This window comes from Nematolebias whitei, chromosome 8 (genome assembly GCF_014905685.2).
Source record: "Nematolebias whitei isolate Nwh7 chromosome 8, NemWhi1, whole genome shotgun sequence".
Lineage (NCBI taxonomy): Eukaryota > Metazoa > Chordata > Actinopteri > Cyprinodontiformes > Rivulidae > Nematolebias > Nematolebias whitei.
The window spans coordinates 36,309,822-36,332,112 of record NC_056505.1 but is presented as its reverse complement, the minus strand read 5'-3'; the positions used below and the strand labels follow the sequence as shown (position 1 = coordinate 36,332,112).

Genomic DNA, 22,291 nt, shown 5'->3' with positions numbered 1-22,291 from the left:
AAACCAAATTATATGTAAGAAGTAATTAAAGCATTTTGGTCTCTGTTTTGTTTCTTTTTGATTATAGTTAATGCATACCATTCCATCTTCTACTTTTATTTGCCTTGTATTTTATCTCCGCTGATCCGCAACATCTGGATTTTGGTTTAACCATCAGGGAGTGGTGAGAGTGTGCAGGAAAAAATGCTCATATGCAGTGAGTTTAAGCCTGAGAGCGTGTCTGTTGGTTTCCACCTGATTATTACTGAAAAAATAAACACTAACATATTGAGAGGTTTGGCTCTCTGACAGAGATAGTCTGACTTTTCCAAAATAACGAAACCAATCCTTAAATAAAGCACATATAATGTCTTATTTTCATTCTGAGGTTTTTAAATATCTCAAGCAAAGCTGGATGTAAAGTTGTTTAGTTAATCATGAGCCTTTCAGCCCTCGCCCTCGTGCGTGTCCTGTCCATCATGTGTCTGTGACAGTGACATGCCCTGGGCTGTCAGGAGGCCGTGTCGTGGCACCGCGCTCCGTCAGACACTGAATGGAGAGAGCCCAGGGAACTTGTTAAATTTCTGCAAAGCTAGGCCATGCTGACTTTGACAAGAGACATTTCCTCCCAATCTCCTTAGGTCCTCTGCCAACATCATCAGCCACAGCTCGCAGAGTGAACGGGATAACGGAGACAATGCAACAATAATAATGTGAAAAATGTCTATCTGCAGTTAATGCCAGGTGAAGGAAAATGGACAGGCAGGCAGCCAGCTTCGGCTGTGTGTTCTGGGAGGCTGGGCCGAGCCCCACTGGGGCTGTCATTTATTTATCTATGTGAAGTGTCTTGAGAGGTGTGGAGAAGAGAGATGGCAGAGGCTTCACTTTACCAGAAGGGCTCGGCTTGTTCTTGAGGAATAGGAAATATAATTGGCCTGCGTTCACCCTTGGCTGTGGCACCAATCAGGCATTTCTCCCTCCCAATCTCACCCACTCACCTAACTTGCAGACATAGCTGAGGAGATGAGACAGTGCTGGCCTTTCAGGCCTCAAGCTGGAACGGCCCCAAACAAGACTTGTCACTTGTGCTTACAGTGGCATTTATTTGATTGGAGGAGGGTTTTTCATTCCTTCCCTCCCTCCAGCTCCTTCTACATTCTGCCACTGCATCACTTTGGCCTGAGCTGTGAAGCTAGAGTCCTGAATGCAGCTTGGAGAGGACTATCCATAGTAACTGCTGTGCAAGGCAAATGGCAATGCTATGAGGGACAGGCCACCTGTTGGTGCTTGGGGTGGGGGTTGGGGGGGCTCAAAAAACAAGTGGAACTGTTAGAGAAGCCGTTAATGTCTGCCCAGCAGTTTCACTAGTTTCCAGCAATCCATCAATCATCACAAATGGTAGACCCACGCAAACTCCCACATATTCTCCTACTCATTAATCCAGAAGCATTGCTATGGTAACACGAACTATTTAAATTAAAATCTGTCTAGAAAGTCAATAGAAGAACTGGAAGTTCCCTTCTTTACTGTTTTTCTTGTTGTTTTTCTACAAGTATCTGATATAGTATGGCTAGTGCTGAAACTGATGAGCTTCGTGTGTTTATCTGTTTCAGCTACTCTGTGCATGAAACTATTGATTAGAGTGGGTGAAAGAGTGGAGCACAATAAAAATATATTCTCTCCACTTGTATCCCACCATGGTCCAATCAACCTTGGGTGTGTGTGTGTGCCCCTCCAAGAAAAAACATCAGTCTTTTGTATCCTTACAGTACTCTCTGTTATATAGTGCTGGGCTGCATGGGGTGGGATGACATGCTCGTTCACAAGGCCAGCTGAAGCCCCACCTTAACATGTTAAAAACCCTCTTTCAGCAACCGTATATGTGCTGAAAAGAAAGTATTGCATTTTCCGCCATACACGTCTCACCACCATATATGTTACATCAGTCCAAATATGTCTAATAAAGTGGAAAAAACATAAATACGTCGCTTCACTTTATAAGTCGCATCTATTATGTGTTACCACTGATGCGTCGCGTTTGTTACGTGTCACCGCTGACAACCCGTAAATGTGGGCCGGTGTTGTGCCAAAAATCGATTGGCTGCCAAATGGCAGCCGGGGGAGTGTGCACAGGAAGACTTTAACAAGAATTTAACAAGATTAACCATTAAAAACAATTGTTTGTTTGCTCGAAATTATAGCAAAGGTGTGTCTCAGTGGAACTTTTCATTAATAAATGCACTTTGACAGTCAAATCAGCTGCATTTCAAATGCTGATATGCGGAAGCAGGAGCGCACGGGGGGCGACTCGCTGTGCATTTCTTCGAAATTTAACAAGGTAACCACCTAAAAGCAATTATTTGTTTGCTTGACATTATAGTAAATATGTGTCTCAATTTAACTTTTCCTTAATAAAAGGACTTTAACGGTCAAATCAGCTGCATTTCAAAAGTATTAGCTGCTCCAGGAGCATGCAGAGGGAGGAAATCAGGAACGCTGCACATTTCTTTGAAATTTAACAAGATAATTACCTAAAACAATTATTTGCTTGCTCAACATTATAGTAAAGGTGTGTCTCAGTTGAACTTTTACTTCATTAATGCACTTCAATGGTCAAATTAGTTGCATTTTGCCGGGGCGGTGCAGCGACATGAAGCTGATTTGATGGTTGATCCAAGCATGATCCTGGAGCTGGACGTAGTTGGCAGACTATGGCAAGCCGATTGTGTCATTAATAGCCACTTTTGCCTATTACATTACACAACAGCATGCCAAACTACTAGATTGCCATCTAGCGGCTGAAAATGGTAGTGTTCAATATTTTCAGACAGAATTAATGAAAACGGTCATATCTCAGCCAAAAATTGGTTTATAAATATGGGGGGGAAAAATCCATGAATACATCGCTTCAGCGTATAAGTCACAGGGCATGTAAATTATGAAAAAAAAAAAACTGTGACTTATAGGCTGAAAAATACACTAGTCTTTTTAGCCCATGTTTGCAGAGCAGTGGCTGTTGATTCCTTGCTGGCTGTGCACCTACAAATGTGTTGAGGAATAAGAACAGCATAAATAGCGCATAATTTGAGAGAACACCCCACATCCTACAATGTTCAGCTTTTAACATTTATTTAAAAACCTATTTTCTCAACCACATTCCTATTTGTACTGACAGAGAAAGTGTTTTGCTGTTGATCTCTTTCTCTCTGTCTCTGACTCATCTAAAATTTGCTGATTTTCTGTGTACCTGCTTCAGTTTTGACTGTTTATTTTGGCTTCCTTAGTTAAATCGTATGCATTTATATTACTGAAAGACATGCAATGCAAACACATATTTTCCTTCTCCACTGAATGAATTCAGTATAAAGACCCTTGAGCCTGGCCCAACTAATCCAAAGATTCTGTCAGATGTTAGAAAAGGCTGCCTGAGCACACAAGCTGCTGCCTTGACTCCATCTGTTTGCATATCTCTTATTCAAATACTGGCTGGAACCATCTGGGTCAGGCCGGGTGGATCCGGATGAATGAACGATGAAATGACTTTTGAAAGAAATAGACTTTACCTTAGAATTACTTTAAAAAAACTGCACAGCTTTCTAAATTGCACAAATAAATAAACCAGTAGTTAGACAGTTTGCAGTAAGAGCGAGGTCCTTTAAAGACAGACTCAGCACTCGAGAGGTAGTTTACAGACACCATTGTCAGGGTTGCTTTATTGACTGTAAACTTGTTTGTTACGGCAGTCATACACACTGGTAATGAGCCAGTAAACCTTATCTTTTCCAGTACACTACAAAATAAAAAAAGAAAATCAATCCAACACAATATATAGACTCATCATTGTTGCTAAAATGGTTTGAATGGTAATTATTACGTCTGAACAATTAATTGCATTTGCAATAATAAAACAAGATTTTCTAATTGCAAAGGCTGCGATTGGACTGGTCACATGATCTTGTTACTTGACTTGAGAGTGAGCAGAGCAAAGCAGAGTAGGGAGCGAAGTCAACACCGTTTTAACCGGTTGCACAATGGCGTCAGGCTCGACAGAAGCTGATACATCTGAAAGTTTGGTACCAAAGAGGAGCAGCATGTTCGTTGTTTGGAGTTATTTTGTCTATAAAAAAGAAGACGCTGCACAGTGACATCTATTGTGCAGAACCCGCCTTGCTGCTGTTGCTGCCTCTCGAGGAAACACCACAAATATTTATCGACACTTAAAAAACACCACAAAGCCATTTACGATAGTTGCATAGCTAGAACGCCAACGAGCAGTGCTTCAACTTCAAGTAAGCAAAGTAGCAGCCGACAGGGATCACTGACTGAACTGTTCGAAGGTGTTACTCCGTATGAACATAATTCAAAACAGCACGTGGAAATAACTCAAGCAGTAACGAAGTTCATAGCGAAAGACATGATGCCCATTAATACAGTGACCAAGTCTGGGTTTACAGCTTTGGTAAACACAATAGATAAGCGGTACAGAATGCCCTCGCGCACACGTTTTAGCCAAGGTGCTATCCCGGAGCTATAGAAAAAATGCAGAAACAGAGTTGCAGTGGAGCTGAAAACAGTGGAGTTTTTTTGCAACTGAAACAGATTTATTGCTTATGTTTGTAGAAAAATATATGAGAATAAGACCTTGAAAAATAATCACATATTAAATCGCAATTGCAAAATTGAGGTAAAAAAAAAAATCGCAATTACAATATTTTCCTAATTTGTTCAGCCCTAATAATTACTGCTTCTGGATGTGACTCTGCATTAGTGACTTAATCTGTTTACACAAAGAGACTCAAGGAAAATCCAAACTTTTAACAGAGATTAAGCTTTTCATTATTGCCATCATGAACAAGCCCAAAAATGTAGCACTAGTTCCTCAAAGAGCCCCTTTTGCTTCTTGGTTTTCTTTTACACGTCAATAATTTAGGCGTTTCAATGTACGACAAAGTTTCGTTGACTCGCTTCATTAATGTTTGATTCGGAGCAAATGATGCTCTGCATATACTTGGCATTGTTAACAATGTTTATTAGACATCTCAGAAATCTGTCCCATAATCCAAGTGAAATAAACATTTCCCCACAAGTTTATTGTTTCTGTCCCAGGCTTTGTCTTTGAATGGATAAAATTCCTCCACAGGTTATTATCAGAGATAATAACCAGCATGTTTCAAAGAGTTAACCAAAACTGAAGATTTTTTTTTTCAGTATTTGATATTGTACAGTTATTAGCAATGTAATTTTATTTTTAATTGTGATTATTATAAAAACTGCATTTAACTGACAAGCTGTCCAAATATGGCTGTCATTACTTTTTCCACTGTGAGTTACTAAAATCACAAGCCTTGTCAGTTTCTAGCTGTTGCAGTAGGCAGTAATCCCTGGAATTTAAAACCACTACAACCATTACCATTGTCAAGGTCAGGTCACAATGTGCTCTGCTAGAATGACGTTACACTGTAAGTGTCGAGTCTAAAGCCACAAGCTCGTTCACGAGATCTCTGCAGCTGTCATGATGGAGTTAAAGTCGCTTGCAGCAGCTTCACAAACGTACCACAGTTAGCAACACACTATCTCCATCATCTCCTCTCCTGTAAAGCAAATCCCCTGACATGTCCTGCTGATATGTCATCACAGTTATTAATACGGTCCCACCCACCCTACAGCAGAGTACACATCTGGGCTATTGTTGACTCAAGAGCTCTGTCATATCATGAAATGAAGGTAAGGGGAGCGGAGTGTTCTTGGCTCATTTTAGGACTCTGCTTTCTCAAAGTAAAGATTCATAGCATGTCTGACTTCAAGGTGTTTATTCATAAGAAGTTCAGAACTTGTGGAAAATGCATTATCAAAGCCAAAAGGACATGTAGCCTAGACAAAGAAGCAGATATACAGCAAGCTCTTACGTTTCTTGTTTTATCTGTTGCTTCTGCAACTCACAATGAAAACATGAAGTTTATTAATAATCTATGTGAGTGCTGAATACTTATTATTAGACAAGGTTCAGTAACAGCTTTGTGTTTGGTGATAAATTTTAATCTCTGTAGAGGCCGTGTCCTTAAACAACCTCGACCTTAGTCACTCCTCCTCTTATAATGGCAGCTGAGCAGTGAAAGCATCTCTAAAGGTGACTGCTTGGGTATAAATGGTGTCCTGGATAACCCTGCAGTGAGACTCCAGGGAAAAACCTGGATTACAGCTGTCAGAAACCCGAGGCCTGAAGTCTGCATCAAAAGTAAATTCCACTTAACGTGCCACATCCTCTTCGACCAAGGCCTCGGGGCTTTAGAAGCCACAAACTTCTTTATATAGGGCATGCCACATTTCCTTCAGATGGAGGTGTGAGGGCAACAGGATGTTTGGAAACGAGTGCCAGTCTCCTCTACCCCACTTCCAGTTTTCCACTTCATCACTTGCCATCTTGCTCCTACCTCTAAATCCTTCATTCCTCAGTGTAACAATTGATGTTGATGCTGAGAGCCTTGCTGGTTTTCACAGAGGTCGACTGACATGATTAGGTTATCATCGTGAACACCTAAGCTTAAGTGTGACATACTGAACAACCTCTCACCCCTGTTGCATTAATCATTTTTGAACTCCACAATTAGGAAAACTGAAGGTTTATGGGTCCCGGGATATCTGGGGTATGTCTGGTATTAAAGTGAGGGTCTGCAACCTGTGGCTCAATGTGGCTCTTTGGTCCCTCTGCAGCGGCTCTACATTTTGACCAAAACTACCATAAAGCTGAAGTTTATTGGTTGTTGTACCAACAACAAGAAATGGCTTGTTTTACCTGTTTTCTAGTCATTTCTTTTGCCAATACAGTATATTTTTTTTATTTTTTTTTATTTAGCCTTTATTTATCCAGGTTAGTCTCATTGAGCCACGAGAACTCATTTTCAAGAGAGACCTGTTTTAGGGAGCACATGGTGGGGGTTAAGGGCCTTGCTCATGGGCCCAGAGTGGGGTGAATGAGGGTGGGGGCAAGTGTGGGTGTTTCACCTACCCCACCCACAATTTTGATGTTGTCGGGGCCGGGGCGTGAACCGGCGATCTTCGGATCACAAGCCCACCTCTCTAACCTCTGCGCCACCACTCCCCACTTGTTGACTACATCATGCTAGTAGTTTGTTAGCCACTTTTTTTTAGCTCACTTCCTGTCTTATGGTGTGATCTTTTTCTCAAATCCACCAATTTTTTATTTATATTTTTTTTTTTTTTTTGGGGGGGGGGGGGTACCTTTAAGGCAAGTTTCTGAGAAGAAATATGGTGAGTCAACTTCATGACAGTAAAAATTAAAGAAAAAAACAAAGTCAAAGTAAATGGAAGGTTTATTTTTTTAAAACCTGCATTTTACCAGGAAGAAATCTATTGAGATTATTAATCTCTTACAAGGATGTCCTGGGCAATATGTACAGCTACACAGTCTTAAAACCAGTAACACTATTTATTTTCATTTTAAAATTCTCTTATGTATTCAACAAACTGGCCTAATTATTAACTTTGTGCTTTATTACTTCATAATAGGATACTTTATGAATTATTTCCACAATTAAAAAGAAAACTCACATAAGCCTGCATACTTGTGTTTGAAATTTTTATGAAATTTGTAAAGAAATTATATATATTTTTTTTCTTTTCATAATTCCCATCTTTTCTTGTGCCCTAAAATATACAAATATCAATAAATATTAATAATAATTTGACATTTTAGTTTCATAATATCACACCTACTGGACAGAAAAGCCCCCTCCAACGGGCTTGAAGTGGGTCATGGGCCACCAGTTGATAATCACAGTTTTATCAGGTTTTGCGGCTCCATAGACATTTTATTTAGTGTGCAAAGGGGAAGAAATGACTCTTTTCATCATATAGGTTGCAGACCCCTGGTCTAAATGGTGAATCAAGCTAAGATCCCCCAGAGTTTCTTTTTTTATGCCAAGAGTCTGCTTCAAACTCACTTTATTAGAACAATATTTATTTGTGTTAAAGGAGAGATGATTCATTTTTTCTCAATCACTCTCATAGTACAGGTGAGATTTGCTTCTTGCTGCACATTTCTTCCTCTCATTAAAGGTGTCCGCGCCCAGAGGAACAAACTAATGCCTACCACATATTTTCATTTAGCACCAGCTCTGCCTTTTCTTCTCTTTGTCTGCTGTCTTTAATGCAGAAGAAACTCACTGTGTGTGGGTTGAGGCAAGGGAAAGGGTCACAGTTGTCTTTTCTGTTTTATCGCTGCATTATTTAAATCCAGCCGAGTTTTTTTCCCCCCATCATAGCAAATTCATCCAAGTCAAAAGCACAGTAGTCTTAAGAGGGAAGACGAAAGGAGGAATGTAACTTGTGTAGCCTGAGGTGGACTATGAGTCACCAAGACATTGTTCAGATGGACTAAAAAAGTTCAACGGTAGCTTTTATTGAGCATTGCTTAAAACCACCTTTCTCTTAACAAGCTGCAGTGAGAGGTGGTTTGCCTACCAAGCTTGCCTGCAGCTCTCTGCAGGGTGATTATGTCACAGCGGGCCAGTCAGAGTGATGTGTATCTCTCTGTTCGAAGGCAGCTCGGATGCAGCAAGGGCTCTGACTAGGAATATTATTATTATCTCCTCCAGGATCCTCTCCACAGCAACAACGGTGGCACATTGTGAGGGCTCCAGAGGAAGCTGTTTTTGAAATAATCCGCCTGTCTGTTATCGTGCCTCTCAGACAATAACATTGAGAAAGGCTTTTTACTTCCCACCACCCACACTGACAATGGTGAAAAGGCTTTACAACAAGGAGAGGGTGGATGTGGGGAATGTGAGTTTTTGTGCCCACTCCTAATCATACCTCCCTATCATACCTTCTCACACCCACCCAGAGGGAGCAATTTGGTTGTGGCTTTTGACCAACCAATCAGGAAGCAGTGAGCCATGTCTTAAAGGACTATCAGCCATCTCTGCTGGCGTGAAGCCTGGAGAGGCAAGGGAGGCGTTCACTGCTCAGATCTGTATCAGGACTATTGAGTAATGACGAACAACCCCGATTCCACTGAAAGATTATCCGAGGTTCTTATCGCTGCTGGCATACATTTTGACATTAAAAAGAAGGCCGAGCCCTTTTCACGCTCAGCTGGGCTTCACTGAAGAGAACAAATGTAATTCCTGCTTTTGTTTTCCCATCTTTCATTGCCCTCCTGTGTCCATGGTTTTATGCAGGGCTTAATGCTCCCTCCACTAGCCAACAAGGAGAGCCACAGATGCTTTAAAACCACGGAGCATAGATGTAGTGTTTCATTAATTGAGTTAAATGGATTGCAATGGTCGAGATGATTTGTCTGTCTGCTTTTATTGCTGCAATTTAAACAGTGCCTCATTGCATTATGCCACTTAATGAGAGCCCTCGCCAGATGTTTTGTCTCTGCTAGTATTAGCATCCACACATTCACTTGTGTGTACGTGCTAATTTCCCTAAGGTTGTAGTTTTCTAATCAACTAAGATTCTCTACTTTTTATTCCTGTAGTTTTTGTCGGCCCATCAGGTTGCTATCATGATTTGTGGCCCCATCAGTTCCTGTACCCCACATCCATACTTCACTCCTTGCAGGGAGGTTGAGCAGATCTGGATCCTCTCTAGTGAAATATGGCTCGTCCTTTTTCCTTCATTTCTCCTTATCTGGTTAGTACTGGCTGTGGGCCTGCTGTGGCGTTGATTTGTGACCCTCTCTGTCTGCAGCGGCAAGAGGCTTTAATGCAATGTGTGCCTCTGCCCTTCTCCCTACAGATGAAACAGGCCCCTGCATTCCCCTGATAGACTGCTAATTTGTATACTAAACTGACAGGCAGCAATGATAAGGGCTAGCAACTGCTGCTCAGCCTGGGAGGGAGGGAAGGGAGGAGTGATAGTGTAGAGCGCAGTAAGTGAGACGGAGGGTAATATTTTACACAAAGCTCAAGCCCCCGTGCTCCTCCATCGGTATTAATTTCCTTGTGTCTGTTGCTAGGGGGACAGGAAAGAACAGCTTCCAGCACCAGTGCTCTGACACAGACACAAGCGATTATACGTGCCTATGGAAATGGCACCTCGAACTAAGTCCAAGGTGGTTAGTGTATATTTTGCAAACGAGCAAGGAAAGTTCACTTCACTACGTGGTCACCATGGAATTCATTATCTTCTTAATGATGCTCCAGTTGAGCTGAGTATCTGCTGGTTGTCAGTTGCATGGGATGCTTTCTTCCTTCGCCATATATACCTCACCATGTTTGCTGGAGTGTTGCAGTCTTCCTGGCTCACACCTGACAAGCAAGCAGCGCCTTATATGGAGAGAGTGGAGGGTGGGAGCTGATCGTAAGGATAGGTTCTTTCTGTTCCAGTGAAAAACATTGCACTGCCTCAACTTATTAGAAACAACCACTCGGTAGGTCATTACATTTCTGGACCAGTGCACATGCAAATGCATGGGAGAGATAGTTAATTTGGTGTCTCCTGTTGCAGCCTCAGAGTTGTAGGCCCACTGTGCATGTCTGTTGGCAAAATTTATTGCAAAAGTAGTATTCAGACATTCGAGGAGAAAAGGTGACAGTAGTATAGAACATTGAAGGACACTGATCGTAGTCTTTACTGATGCATCATATTCATAACGCCTTGTGAAAACAAAACAAGATAACAAGCATCAAAAATGAATCATGTATCAAACACGTACAGAGCATGTCTAAACAGAGAACAGCTGAATCCGAAGAAGTAAATTCAAGATCAATTTTTCAGTCGTTTTAGAAATTGATTTTAAGAGGTTGTGTACTCCACTGACCTGGTTTCCTCAAGCAGCTCTTTCCAGCACATCAGGGCTCTTGACGACAAACGCCGTGTCACTTCCGGTTTATAGCTGCACCTTAGTACCACTCTGAATGGGGTGTGTGTGTGGGGGGGGGGGGGGATACAGGAATTCAGGTGACAGTGAATGGAAAATTGGAAGAGAGGGCAGTGAAGGTGGAAGTTGACAGTGATGAAACACCAAGCAGAAAAGCAAATTAACTGTGCGTGTGTCTGTATGTGGGTCTGGGTGTGTGTCTGTGGGTGTGTGTGCATGCATTCAAGTTCATCTGTGTGTGTTTCTGTAGGTGGGGGCATGGACAGACAGGTTCAGTCTGGGTAATTGAGTGCCTGATTGTCCATGTAGGATATGTGTCCTCTGGCCCACTTCCTTCTTTTTCAGTTTTCACCCTCCTCTTCCTTTGTCACACTTTCTATTGAATCATTTTGTCTCGTGTCAGGTCGCATCACTACAAATATAAAAATGGCTGTGCACACTATGCATCAAGCATCTTTGCCTCCATCAAGACTTTCTACTTTCTCATCTATAGCAGCTGTGCAGGGAAGCATGAAGAACAAATGCGCTGTGGTCTTTTTTTTCTGTGTTTTGCTTGTCTGCAGCATTCTGAAGAAGTGATTATTATATTTATATTAAATATATATATATATATATTTGTTCTGACCATCAAAAGCTGCCAATCCTTTTACATGAGTTATCTTTTCAAGAGGAGAAAGTCATTTTAAAAAACTCGGCTCACGTCTAGTTTGTGGTATGCTCACGTTAAGACTCACCACCTTGTCAAACAACTGTCTGTTGAAAACATAGCATGTGCTAAATGACTCAGATGTAAATAATAATTATAGTCATTACAGGAATGAGCCCACAACAAAGCCTACAAACTGGTTTCTTTGTTTTCCCTCTCAGCTGTTGTGATAGCACTGTCAGGCTGTTTAAAATTATACCAGGGAAGAGAAGGTGTACTGCTTCATACGGTGGTGGGAGGAGGCTGTACTCTTTGATTTGATTGTATTTAGTCTACTTTTCTTTAACCTCTGACTGCAAGGTTTCTTCCTGCTTGGCGATAATTAGCTCGGCTACATGGAATGCAGGGCATGAAATAGAGCTCTCGGATCAAAGGTAGATTGAAAGCCTGGGGATCATTTGATAAAGCGGAGTGGGGCTGCTGTGGTGTGTGTTGTTGGGGGAGAAACTGGTCTCTCAGCAGTCTTTGGTAAATGAGGTTAATTGAATCTGGGTAATTGCTGACCTTCCTGTCTCAGTGAAATCACAGCTTTAACTGATCAATGCTTTTATAAATTTATGCCTCAAGGTCATTCAGTTGATTATACTGCCCTCCCTCATATAGTTGCACCGCTTTGCTCTGGTGGGCCATTGTGTAAAAACGAAGCGTGAAGGCATTTGAACACTACCAAGACTGCAATTAAGGACGTCTCAGCTTTGCAAATTAATTATCTTGCTAAGTTGTTCAGTAAAAGCAATGTGAACACGGAGACATTTTAAAGAGTTTTCCGCCTGCTTTTTCGCTGTGAAAGCAAGTGCAGTTTGCCTCACGCTGAATGTCCCATTTCCCTTCATGGCCCTGCCATCATGTGGAGATTTATGGGGCAAATAAGTCATTGGTGCACAGGGAAGTTGTGGACTTTTTAAAATAAACAGCAGTGTAATTTGTAATTTAGTATTCCCTGAATCTGGGAATTATCATTCAGCATGTGGTGCTTAGAGAGTTAGCTCTGTAATGGTGGGCTTACTGGCCAAGCTCCTTCCCTGGGCTCCTGTTCCTTCTCCCCCCCGCTCTTTTTACGTCTGCCGAGGAAACAGGAGGATTTCACAGCTGCTGAGATCTGAGCTCCGGCTGGGCCCTGTGACCTCCTTCTTTCTTCTTTATTTTGCCCCCTCCCTCAGACTTACTCCCTTTTTTTCCTCCCTCTATCCAGCACTCTTTCCTCAGGGAGCTCTTGTGTGGCTCAGAGGAAGCTGAATCATAAAGCATGGCTAATGAATAGAATAGGGAAGGAAAGCTGAGGCCTGCTGACGGCCCTCGAGAGAGGAGGCCTGGCCCCTGAAGCCCCAGGCTCAAATAGCAGACGGCCCTCACAAAGGTCAGGCTTCCTGCGGCTCGCTCCAAGGGGTTTTGGCTCCTAGGCAATGCAGTTTAAGTTTCCCTCATAGTTTTTTTAATGGTTAAATTTCCCTGTTTCCTTTGGAAAACTTGGCCTTTGCTCCTTATTTTCATTGTCTCTCTGTTTCTCTATAGAAGTATTTCCCCTCTGTCTCATCTTTCTCTGTCTGTTTTTAATGGAAGCCAGGGTTGCCTCAACAAAGAGAGTGTGAAGAATTTGTTATACATGACCTCTGCACACCACAACCACAAGCAGCTCAGACTGCCAGCAGCACAGCCCAGTAAAAAAATGTCAACTTGACCGACAAAGCCCAGAAAGTTCTACAAAAACAAGAGTTAGCCAAATCAGAGCCCTGCTTTGACATGCCTTTTTAAGGAGTGCTTTTGCAAGCTGGCCTTGTAATTGTGGATTATATGACTGACTGACTCATACAGACTTAGCAGGTGCAAAACACAACATTGAGCCCTAAATATCAGTTGTTGATGTTACTGGAAATCCAGCTGAAATATAAATGAGTTTGCTTTGACTCTAACGGTCAGGAATAGTAAGACCTAGGTCATTTTGTCAACTAACAAACAGGTTTTCTGTTCTCCCGAACATGTTGTGTCTGTCATGCTCTCTGGATAACCACTCTGGTCATAACAACTGTTTGAACTGCTACAATGAGTTATAGCATCACCTACGCTGTTGTTTTTTTCTGGTTTTGTGACCCCGTGCCACTCTAAGCAAGACCCTGAGCCAACTCCCGTGTCCATTTGACAAGCTTCATTTCATTCTGAGCCCATATTTTTCTTCCTGGGCCTGCCGGGCTGTGATTCAAGGCTGAGGTTGTGTTGCCGCAGTGCTGAGGCCTGGTACTGGAGCGTTTAATGTCATCCAAAGCCAACAAAGAGCCTGTGTTGTAGTCTGGCGCCCTGGTTCTGGGAGATTGAAAAGGGGCAATGCACAACACTCTGTCTTTCCCCTGCAATCTTTCCCTTTGTTTACTGTGAGGAACATGAAGTAATTCTGTTCAACTGAGTGTTTGTTTCTTTGAATGTTTTGGGGATCAAAGAGGTGTTAATAATCTCTCTTTAATGTACAGCATTTGGATCTCCATAAACTCACTGGATGGCAGGTCTTTCAGGGTGCATTCACACCAGCCCTGTTTAGTCCGCTTTAATCGAACTCTAGTCCGTTTGCCTAGAAAGTCCTGTTTGTTTGGGGAGGTGTGACTGCGCAATCAAACTCTGATGCAGACCAAAAAAGTGAACTCTGTTCCGCCTAAAAACCTAGGTCTCGGTTCGATTGAAGTGAACTCTAGCGCGGTTCGAATGTAGTGTGAATGCAAGCGGACTGGAGACCGCTCCAAAAGCTGGAAGTGGACTACAGCGCACGGCATTCTGTGTAAATACAAGCAGAACCAACGTGCATTTCTCTTACCTCATAAGGAACCGTCAGCCGCCTTGTGTGAAAAACAACATTCTCCGTGGTCTTCTGCCTCATCTTCCACTCATGCTGAGTCCACTGTTGAAAAATGACAAAACAGAAATACTAAAACCGCTAAAAATTAACACCACTCCGTTTTTGTTTTTATTTCCAGAAGAAGAAGAAGAAGTGTCTTCTTAGAGGTTTTTGTGTTGTTTCCTTCAGTAGTTCTTGCTGCAGCGCCACCACAGGCGAGTGGGGGGGAACAGCTTGGCTCAATAGACGCAGTGTGAATGTGAACCACATCAGCTGAAATGTAAACAAATGTTCTGAATTTTGGTCCCCAATCGAACCGAATCTACCGGACTATCATGTGTGAAAACACCCTCAGTCTGTACTGCTGATGGGGTTACAGCTGCTCTAGCAATAGCTTACCTTAACAGATTTTAAAGAAATACTCAGCTATGTAGAATTTTTTTATTATGCACAAAACATCTGAGATTCAGACCTAAAAGCTTAGTCTGTTATTCTGGGTGTATTATGTGGAGATTAGAGCAGTTGACTTATTATAGCTTGCTGCAAAGTAGAGGTTGACCAAAATCAATATTTCTCTGTAAATTACAACAGATAAATTATTTTGTACTTTCTGTAAATTGGAACCTTACCTCCTCTATGGGTTTTCCCTGAGGTTTCCCGTTTGTATAGTTTTGTTACAGCCAATGTGTTGATAAAGCAAATTAGTGTGAGAATTCTTGCTTTACTTGAGCTGTGTTGTGGTTATCGCCGAGACAAGGCATCGAGCTCAGACACACAAACATCGTACAGAAAAGTAACGCAGCGGTAGTCAAGTAGAAATCGGGAGGTCTTGGAAAGAAGAGGACGTCCTCAAAACACTTGTGAAGAACTAACAGGGATGCCAAGGACAGCCATCTGTGTTTACAAAATCATTTGCTTTCTCTTTCCGTCTCTCTTGTGCTCGCTCATATTCACTGTTCATTCTTTACATATGCTCCCTTTGTGCAACACGAAATACAAGCGTGGCAGTTAAGGACACTCGGGACCTTTGAGTGGAACATATGTTCAACTCCTGCAGATTTTTACAAGTCTGCAGATCTCAGATGAGAGGAGCTAAAGCAAAGGGAAACTGTGGCTTCAAAAACAGCTCCCTAAATTGGCTCGTAAAACAGGCTGAGAAAGGTTTTCTTTGTAAATATCTTTCAAGCACACCAGTAAATCTAGACAATGGCAGGGTGTGTGTGGATTTACTGATTTTCAGTCACGCTCATAAAATTTTCTGCCTGATCAGAAAGGCATTTTTGTAAAAGTATATGTTTTAGTTTGGGTAGTGCTTGCCAGCACATACAAGTCATTCTAAAGCATAACAGAGGGTACTTGGCAGTATTTAGTCTAGACGTTTCCTTTATCGCTTCAGACACGTAAAGACTCAACAAACATTTTGTTTTAGTCCACCAGGTTTACACTTCTAGTGTAATGTCAGCTCAGTCAGAGATGCTTCATCAGATAATGTAAGATTTTTGCTGATTTAGCTTTGTTTGACAAATAACAAGAATAGAACAATATTCTGGATATGAGATATAACATTTCTTTTTTTTTAATGACAAAGCAGTGTGTAATGTGATTTCTTATCAGAAACTTGTTTTTTAAAGCCTTTATGCTCAAATATTACTTAGCCAACTGACTGGTTTCTTCTGTTCTTGACAGCGATTCTTCTAAGGGTTTTCAGGGGCCCAACAGTGCCATCTAATGTTACTTCATCAGAAAAAATAAAAAAGAAGAAGCTCCTCTGTGTCTGATTGGAGACTAATATATATATATATGTATATATATATATATATGTATGTGTATATATGTATATGTATATATGTGTTGTGTGTATTTGTGTGTGTTTTTATATATATATGTATAGGTTAAACTGAGCTAAACTTTAAATCCAAGCACTTGTGACCACATTTGTAGCTAAATAACTATTTTGCTGGTTAGATCAAATGTTTACGTGCGCTTGAATGTAACTGCATTAGAAAATTATTTATATTTTTGGACAAAATTGATTCAGTTCAGTAATTAATCAGCAGGCACATCCACCTAAAATCTGTTTTTTGTTTGTGTGTTTGTTTTTCTAGGTGTCTGATGTAGGATCAGAGAAGCTCTTTTCCCCTACCACACCCAAAGGTAAGAAATACGTTTTTCTCTTTTAAAGTTTCTTTTAAGTTTTCTCTTCTGCTTTATTCATAAACACAACAACAACTGGGTTTTGCAAATGAGTCCAATCCTGTCCCGCTCTAATCCTGCAGCTCCCATTCACATTTAAATGTCTGCAGACATAAACAAGGCCTGGTGGTGACTACATATGCATACATTTTTGCCTGGGTGCATAGTGGCGTGTCTTGGACGACCCCGCCAAAGGCTTAGTCCTCCTACATATTGGTTCATTAGAGGGGATTTAAAGCCTCCTTGCCACATGCTCCCACAAATGGGAACTTACCCTCAGGCATTACAAGCTCTCTGACAGCAGGCCTGGATCATAACGGATGCCAAAGAAAAGACAGAAAAAGAGCTTTGTCAGCTTCCAGACAACACAAACTCTGTGTGCATTCAAATATGAACATATATAGATTTTAAGACCTTCTTTGCTTTTGTTTGGTATGACCATGAGGGCTTCCACAATGTTTTTGTATTTTTATGTATGCAGTGGGTATTTTTGGGCATGTCACCGTGCCGATGCAGGCACAGGCTGCTTGCTGCATCTGAATATTTACGACATGCGATGATGCTTGGCAGGTCAAAGCAGGGGTAAAAGTGTCAAACTGTGGATGCAGGGATGAAGGGAAGAGACACAATCAGCCTGGTTTTGACAGATAGCAGCATGCAGACCATGTCCCCTCTGGGCAGGAACTAGGAAGGAGCCCCATTAAGACAAGCTGAGAGGAAAGGTGGTGGATCTGCTCACTGTAAACTACAGCCATATGAGAAGGGCTTCAGGAGAGCGATGGGAGGGGGCACCACTGCAGTCTTAACAACCAGATCAGCCTGCCTCAGCTTGGTGCCATCTTGTCTGTTCTGGGATGTCTCATCTGCCGTTTAGCTTACCTTTTGTTGTTTGTGTTTTTCATCGTTTTGTATTATCCACCACTGAAGGGGAAAGGGTAATAATGTTTTTTCCTGTGTGTATATGTGTGCATGTGTAGAAAAGAAACTCTAAGGAAATAATTACTGGATGCATATCTACAGCTGTTTAACTATTTGAGTCACCCCTAATCAACTTTAGTCAACACAAACATTGTTTTGATTCAGTCAGTTTTGCAGACAATGAGATAAAATGTGTGGTAGGAGCTAAGAGTCTTTCCTAGTACATACTCCAAGTGTTATACAATGTACAATGGATTTTCTTGAAACTTTGGTATTAATGATTGGAGTCAATTCTGTTCATCTGTTAGCAAAATATCCAGTGAACCACTGGATAGATTTTATTGAAACCTTTAGAATGTAATCATTGGATTCTACAACTCCAAACATCTGGAGTCAACCTAGGTCAAGATATCCTCCTCCAGCCAATTGAACATAGCCAACACAAAAATGGCAAATGTAACTTACTCGTAGTTACAGATACTGAGCTGAAGTTTGATGTGGTAGTAGCTGAGCATCATTAACAACTCCAAGTGCAAGTACATCTTGCAAGATTTCTTAATATCACAATATTGTGCATTATGTGATTTTCAAAATATGACCAAAACAGCTGCATCTATATTCCTTCTCATGATAAGATAATCTTAGTTTAAAACTCTGGCATGAAAATCAGTGATTAGGTTTATTTACAATTTGTTTAGTTTTTTTGTTTGTTTGTTTTTTTGTTGAATTTACATAGTTTGATCATTTTGGCCAAGCCTTTTTTCGTGGTTGCAGCTTTAACTTTAACTTGGACAGTAACAAACTTGAGGTTTTAATGCTTCTCCGTATATCCTCCTCCTCATGTTCACTCTCGGCATCGTAGTTCATTAGTATCTTGGTTTTGTACAGTAACTTTGACTACTGAGTGGAAAAGCTTAGCTGACATGGGGGAGAGAACAGGCATGCTGGCTGTGAGATTTAGATGACCTGTGACCACCGTCAGCCTTGTAAAACCAGCATTCGCAATGACAACGGCTTCCAGACTTTTATGATGAACCAAACAGCTGGACCACATTTGACGCCATATGTTCCCTGCCAAGCTGCTGAACTACTTCTGTTATCAGCTTTCAGGGTGTTCACTCATTTTTCCCACATGCTTGTTAAAATTATGTATCCATACAAGCAGACACAAACACTGAAACCATCGCTGTGCCGTCACACGCTCCCTGCTGCACACACATTCCAAATCCCCTCTCATTGTAGCAGGTGAAGGAATGTTTCAGCCGATCGTGCAAATGCTCAGGGCAGAGGATTAAGTCCCTGGAATTACAACCAGACAATCCAATCAAAGTCTCTCCTGATTATCACACAAATCAACCAGATCCTGTTTAGGCGATCTAGACAAAGCGCACCAGAGAGGAATTAGAGGTTAGAAAGGGTAAGGCAGTGAAGAAATCTGCAGTTTGATGAGGTCATTTAGTGGTGACAAGTAAAAACTAGTTTTCACAAGAAGATTGCAGTTTCCAGTAAGCTACCATTTTGCATTCCGCTGTTGTTGTTTGGTGCAATAATGGGTGCTAGGACAGTGTTTGTTTTTGGCCTAGACGGGCTTTTCTGTGTGTGAATATTGTGTGTAATACAGAAATGCCCACAGGCTGTATTCCTCTAATTTGGTATGCAGCAACCAGCATATGTGTCCCATTACCAGCTTCACTCATGGTCCTGAGGGACAGATGAAAAGCCTTCCGACTTCTGATCACCAGGTCTGTTGAGTTGTTAGCTGGTTGACTTCTAAACAAACACAAATCTACATAGATACATGTATATAGTATACTGTGTATCTGTGTAAATCACTAACTAAAAAACGTTTCTGTTCCCTTTTCTTTCCTTTAAACATTCTGCTTCTTTGTCAGCTTTACTTTGGCAAGTACGTAGTTACGGGTACAAACAGCTGAGGTTACATCCAAACTGTACACAGGCCCACAAACTGTCATGGTAATGAAACGGTTCAGGGTTCATAGAGAAGAGGAAAAACCAACATTGTAATCAGTGATGGCAGTGTGCTGTAATTATCCACACAGAACAGGGTTTTGGGCAAAACCCAGACAACCATTGCCTTTTTTCTTTCATATTTAGTTTTCATCATTTCTACATTGCTGGCCTGTTGACAACCTGTCATTCTTTCACATTGCTGCTGATAATAGCACAAGGTAATTGTGTCTGCATTAGTACTTTGCACAGTGTGCAATTCTCTCTGGGTGTTTTTACCCAGCAGCTCCTATGGGCCTGTTTGTGTTGGTGGTTATGATGTAGGCAGGTACAGCAGAGGGCACCCATTATCTAACAGTTATTGGTTTTTGTTTATTTCCTGTTTTAAACCTCCTGCAAATTATTGATTTCCCGGAGGATGGCACGTTGAAGTAAAAATGTTTCAGACTTGTGCTCCTCTCAGGGCTGCCATTATTGAATTGAAGGTTAGAGTTTACTGTTGTCACTTGCTTGCAGGCAAATATAAAGCTAAATGTAGCTGCCGAGCACGTACAGGGCACCTCCACAGAGCACAGATAGACTCTTTCCTCTTATGACATTTCAAAATGCTAGGCCTATGGAAACAGTGTGGAGTTATCACCTAGCTGTCTGCAGCTAGAAATATCTGAGAAGAACATTTAGGAATCTACGCTGACTATGTTGAATGTTGCATCTTTGGGTTTTAGAGCCGTTCCTATAATCCCGTCACAGTCTTTTACTTGTCCTTGTGTACTCCCCGAGGCCCTGTTGTTTTAGAGAGGTGCAGCCTACCATAGTGTGATGGTAAACCTTCACAGTGCCACTTCCCCTAAAAAAAATCCTGAGGCATTTTGGGATAGCAAGGGAAAGATTGGTAGAAAACCTATTTCTGAAGTGGATTTGTGCCCTTGTAATCCTGATTAATTTTGACCCGTTGTGCTCATTTTAAACAGAGCATTACAGTAAGCGTGAACACAGCAAGCTCTGGGGCGAAACTAGGAGCTTAGCGGCTTTGGGAGGCTTAGCTGCAGATGGCATTTTAAGCCGAACTTAATAAATTGTTTCCATTAAACTTACCGGCCCACACATACTGGATTAGACCAGTGGAACAAAGGAAGAGGAGAGCGTGCAAAAAGAGAGGAGGAAAGAAAACACACACATCTGCCATCGTGCACATCTGACACAGTCAATGTTTCTCAAAGGCCAAATAAAAGGTGAAGATCAAGTCGCTGTGGTTTTAAAGGAGATTGGAGCTTTTGGACATGAATTAGTAATTCCCTTGCTCCGGATCTCTTCATCGTTGGATGTGTCAGACGAATTTGCCTAATTGACATCCAAATAAACAAACCAAAATGCGTAAACCATTTAGCTTGACAGTGGATTGAGGGCTTATCCCACTAACTGTTGTTGATATATAAACACATTACCAGCACTGTAGCCTATGGATTTAGTATCCCTCAAAGCCTTTTTACTCATATTTACGTTTGTTTTTGTTGGCAATTAGTTTCTCATGGCAAAACCTTGCCTTTCCTCTCGTCTGTCCTCAGTACACCTCCACTGTACCTCTAGCCCCTCTCAGCCCATGCCTTCGTCCCTAAGCTCTTATTATGTGCTACACAGTTCAGGGTCTCTGTTTCGAATCGCTAATCAACCACCCTGTCTGCAAGCCTTTTCCCTCAATAGGTGCTGAGTGGCCTTTGTTCCACCGCTGGTGTTTGCTGCACGTCAATAAAATAATGTGGTCCCCCTCCTCTCACGTTACATGGGCTGGTCAGAGTTACAGGGCTGCTCTCGCCGTGGAAGCTTACATTAAATCCCAGTCTCACCTGCTTGATTTCGAATTCCAGAGAAGTGAGGAAGGGTGGTGATTGGAGAGGGAGCATTAGGGTCAGGGGCAGTGGGATTGAGGGCAGCTCAGACAGAGTGAAGCAGATGAGAGAGCATGTTTGTATTCGGCCGAGCAGCTCTCCTCTGGCCCAGTCAGCGTAATGTATCACTAACCTTGGTGGCCAGGCTGACTGTTTGCAGCCTCTTCCCCATTAAATAATGAATGAAGGTTGACCCTCTAACCAAGCTTTGTGCCTCCATTAAATCAGGATATAGTGTAGGGAGCTGGAGAATGTGCCTGGCTGATTTTAAAGCTGGATTCATACTCCACAAGAAGTGAAGAAATCTGCTGTAGCTAACATATTTGCGTGATGAAAATGATATCATTTTATTCTCACGTGAGCTCCGAGAGCCTGTTCATTACAGGGTACAGGGTATGTGATTAACTTTTTCACTCAGTCGTATGCATCAACTATTGTATGATTGGTCACAGCTTGACAGTGCGGCTGTGGCTGAGTGGTTAGAGCAGTCATCCTCCATTGCAAGAGATGGGGGTTCTAATCCACCAGCAGTCACATGCCGAAGTGTCCCTGGGCAAGACACTGAACCCCTTGTTGCCTCCATTGTGTGTCTTATTGGTGTATGAATATGATAGAACACTGATTAGTCTCTTTAGAATGATTTGTTCAATTAGCTTTGTAGAGATCTCATAGAGTGCTGTATGAATGGGTAAATGAGGACACAGATTGTAGTGTAAAGTGCTTTGCGTATCTCGATAAGATAGAAAGGCGCTATATAAGTACAGTCCATTTACCATTTACAATTTAGCTTTGTTGTGGGTGGGTTTACGTGTAAAAGCGAATGAACCCCAAAGGTACCATTTTGCTTCAGCTGTTGCACTGAGGAGCAACTGGACAAGGTTGTTAGAAAGTACAGCCATTTTTACAAGTGTTCCTGGAAAACAGGAAAATGTATGTAAACTGTACTACAGAAAATGTATGTAAACTGTACT

The 22,291-nt window shown here is 41.7% G+C and overlaps 1 protein-coding gene across 1 annotated transcript in view; it reads left to right on the top strand.

The window, feature by feature from the left end:
- fbrsl1 (fibrosin-like 1) overlaps positions 1 to 22,291 on the top strand; it is a 408,497-nt gene that overhangs the window by 347,310 nt on the left and 38,896 nt on the right. The window contains exon 6 of the mRNA XM_037681247.1: positions 16,461 to 16,509. Within this exon, the coding sequence (XP_037537175.1) occupies positions 16,461 to 16,509 (49 nt within the window). The remainder of the gene's footprint in view (positions 1 to 16,460; positions 16,510 to 22,291) is intronic.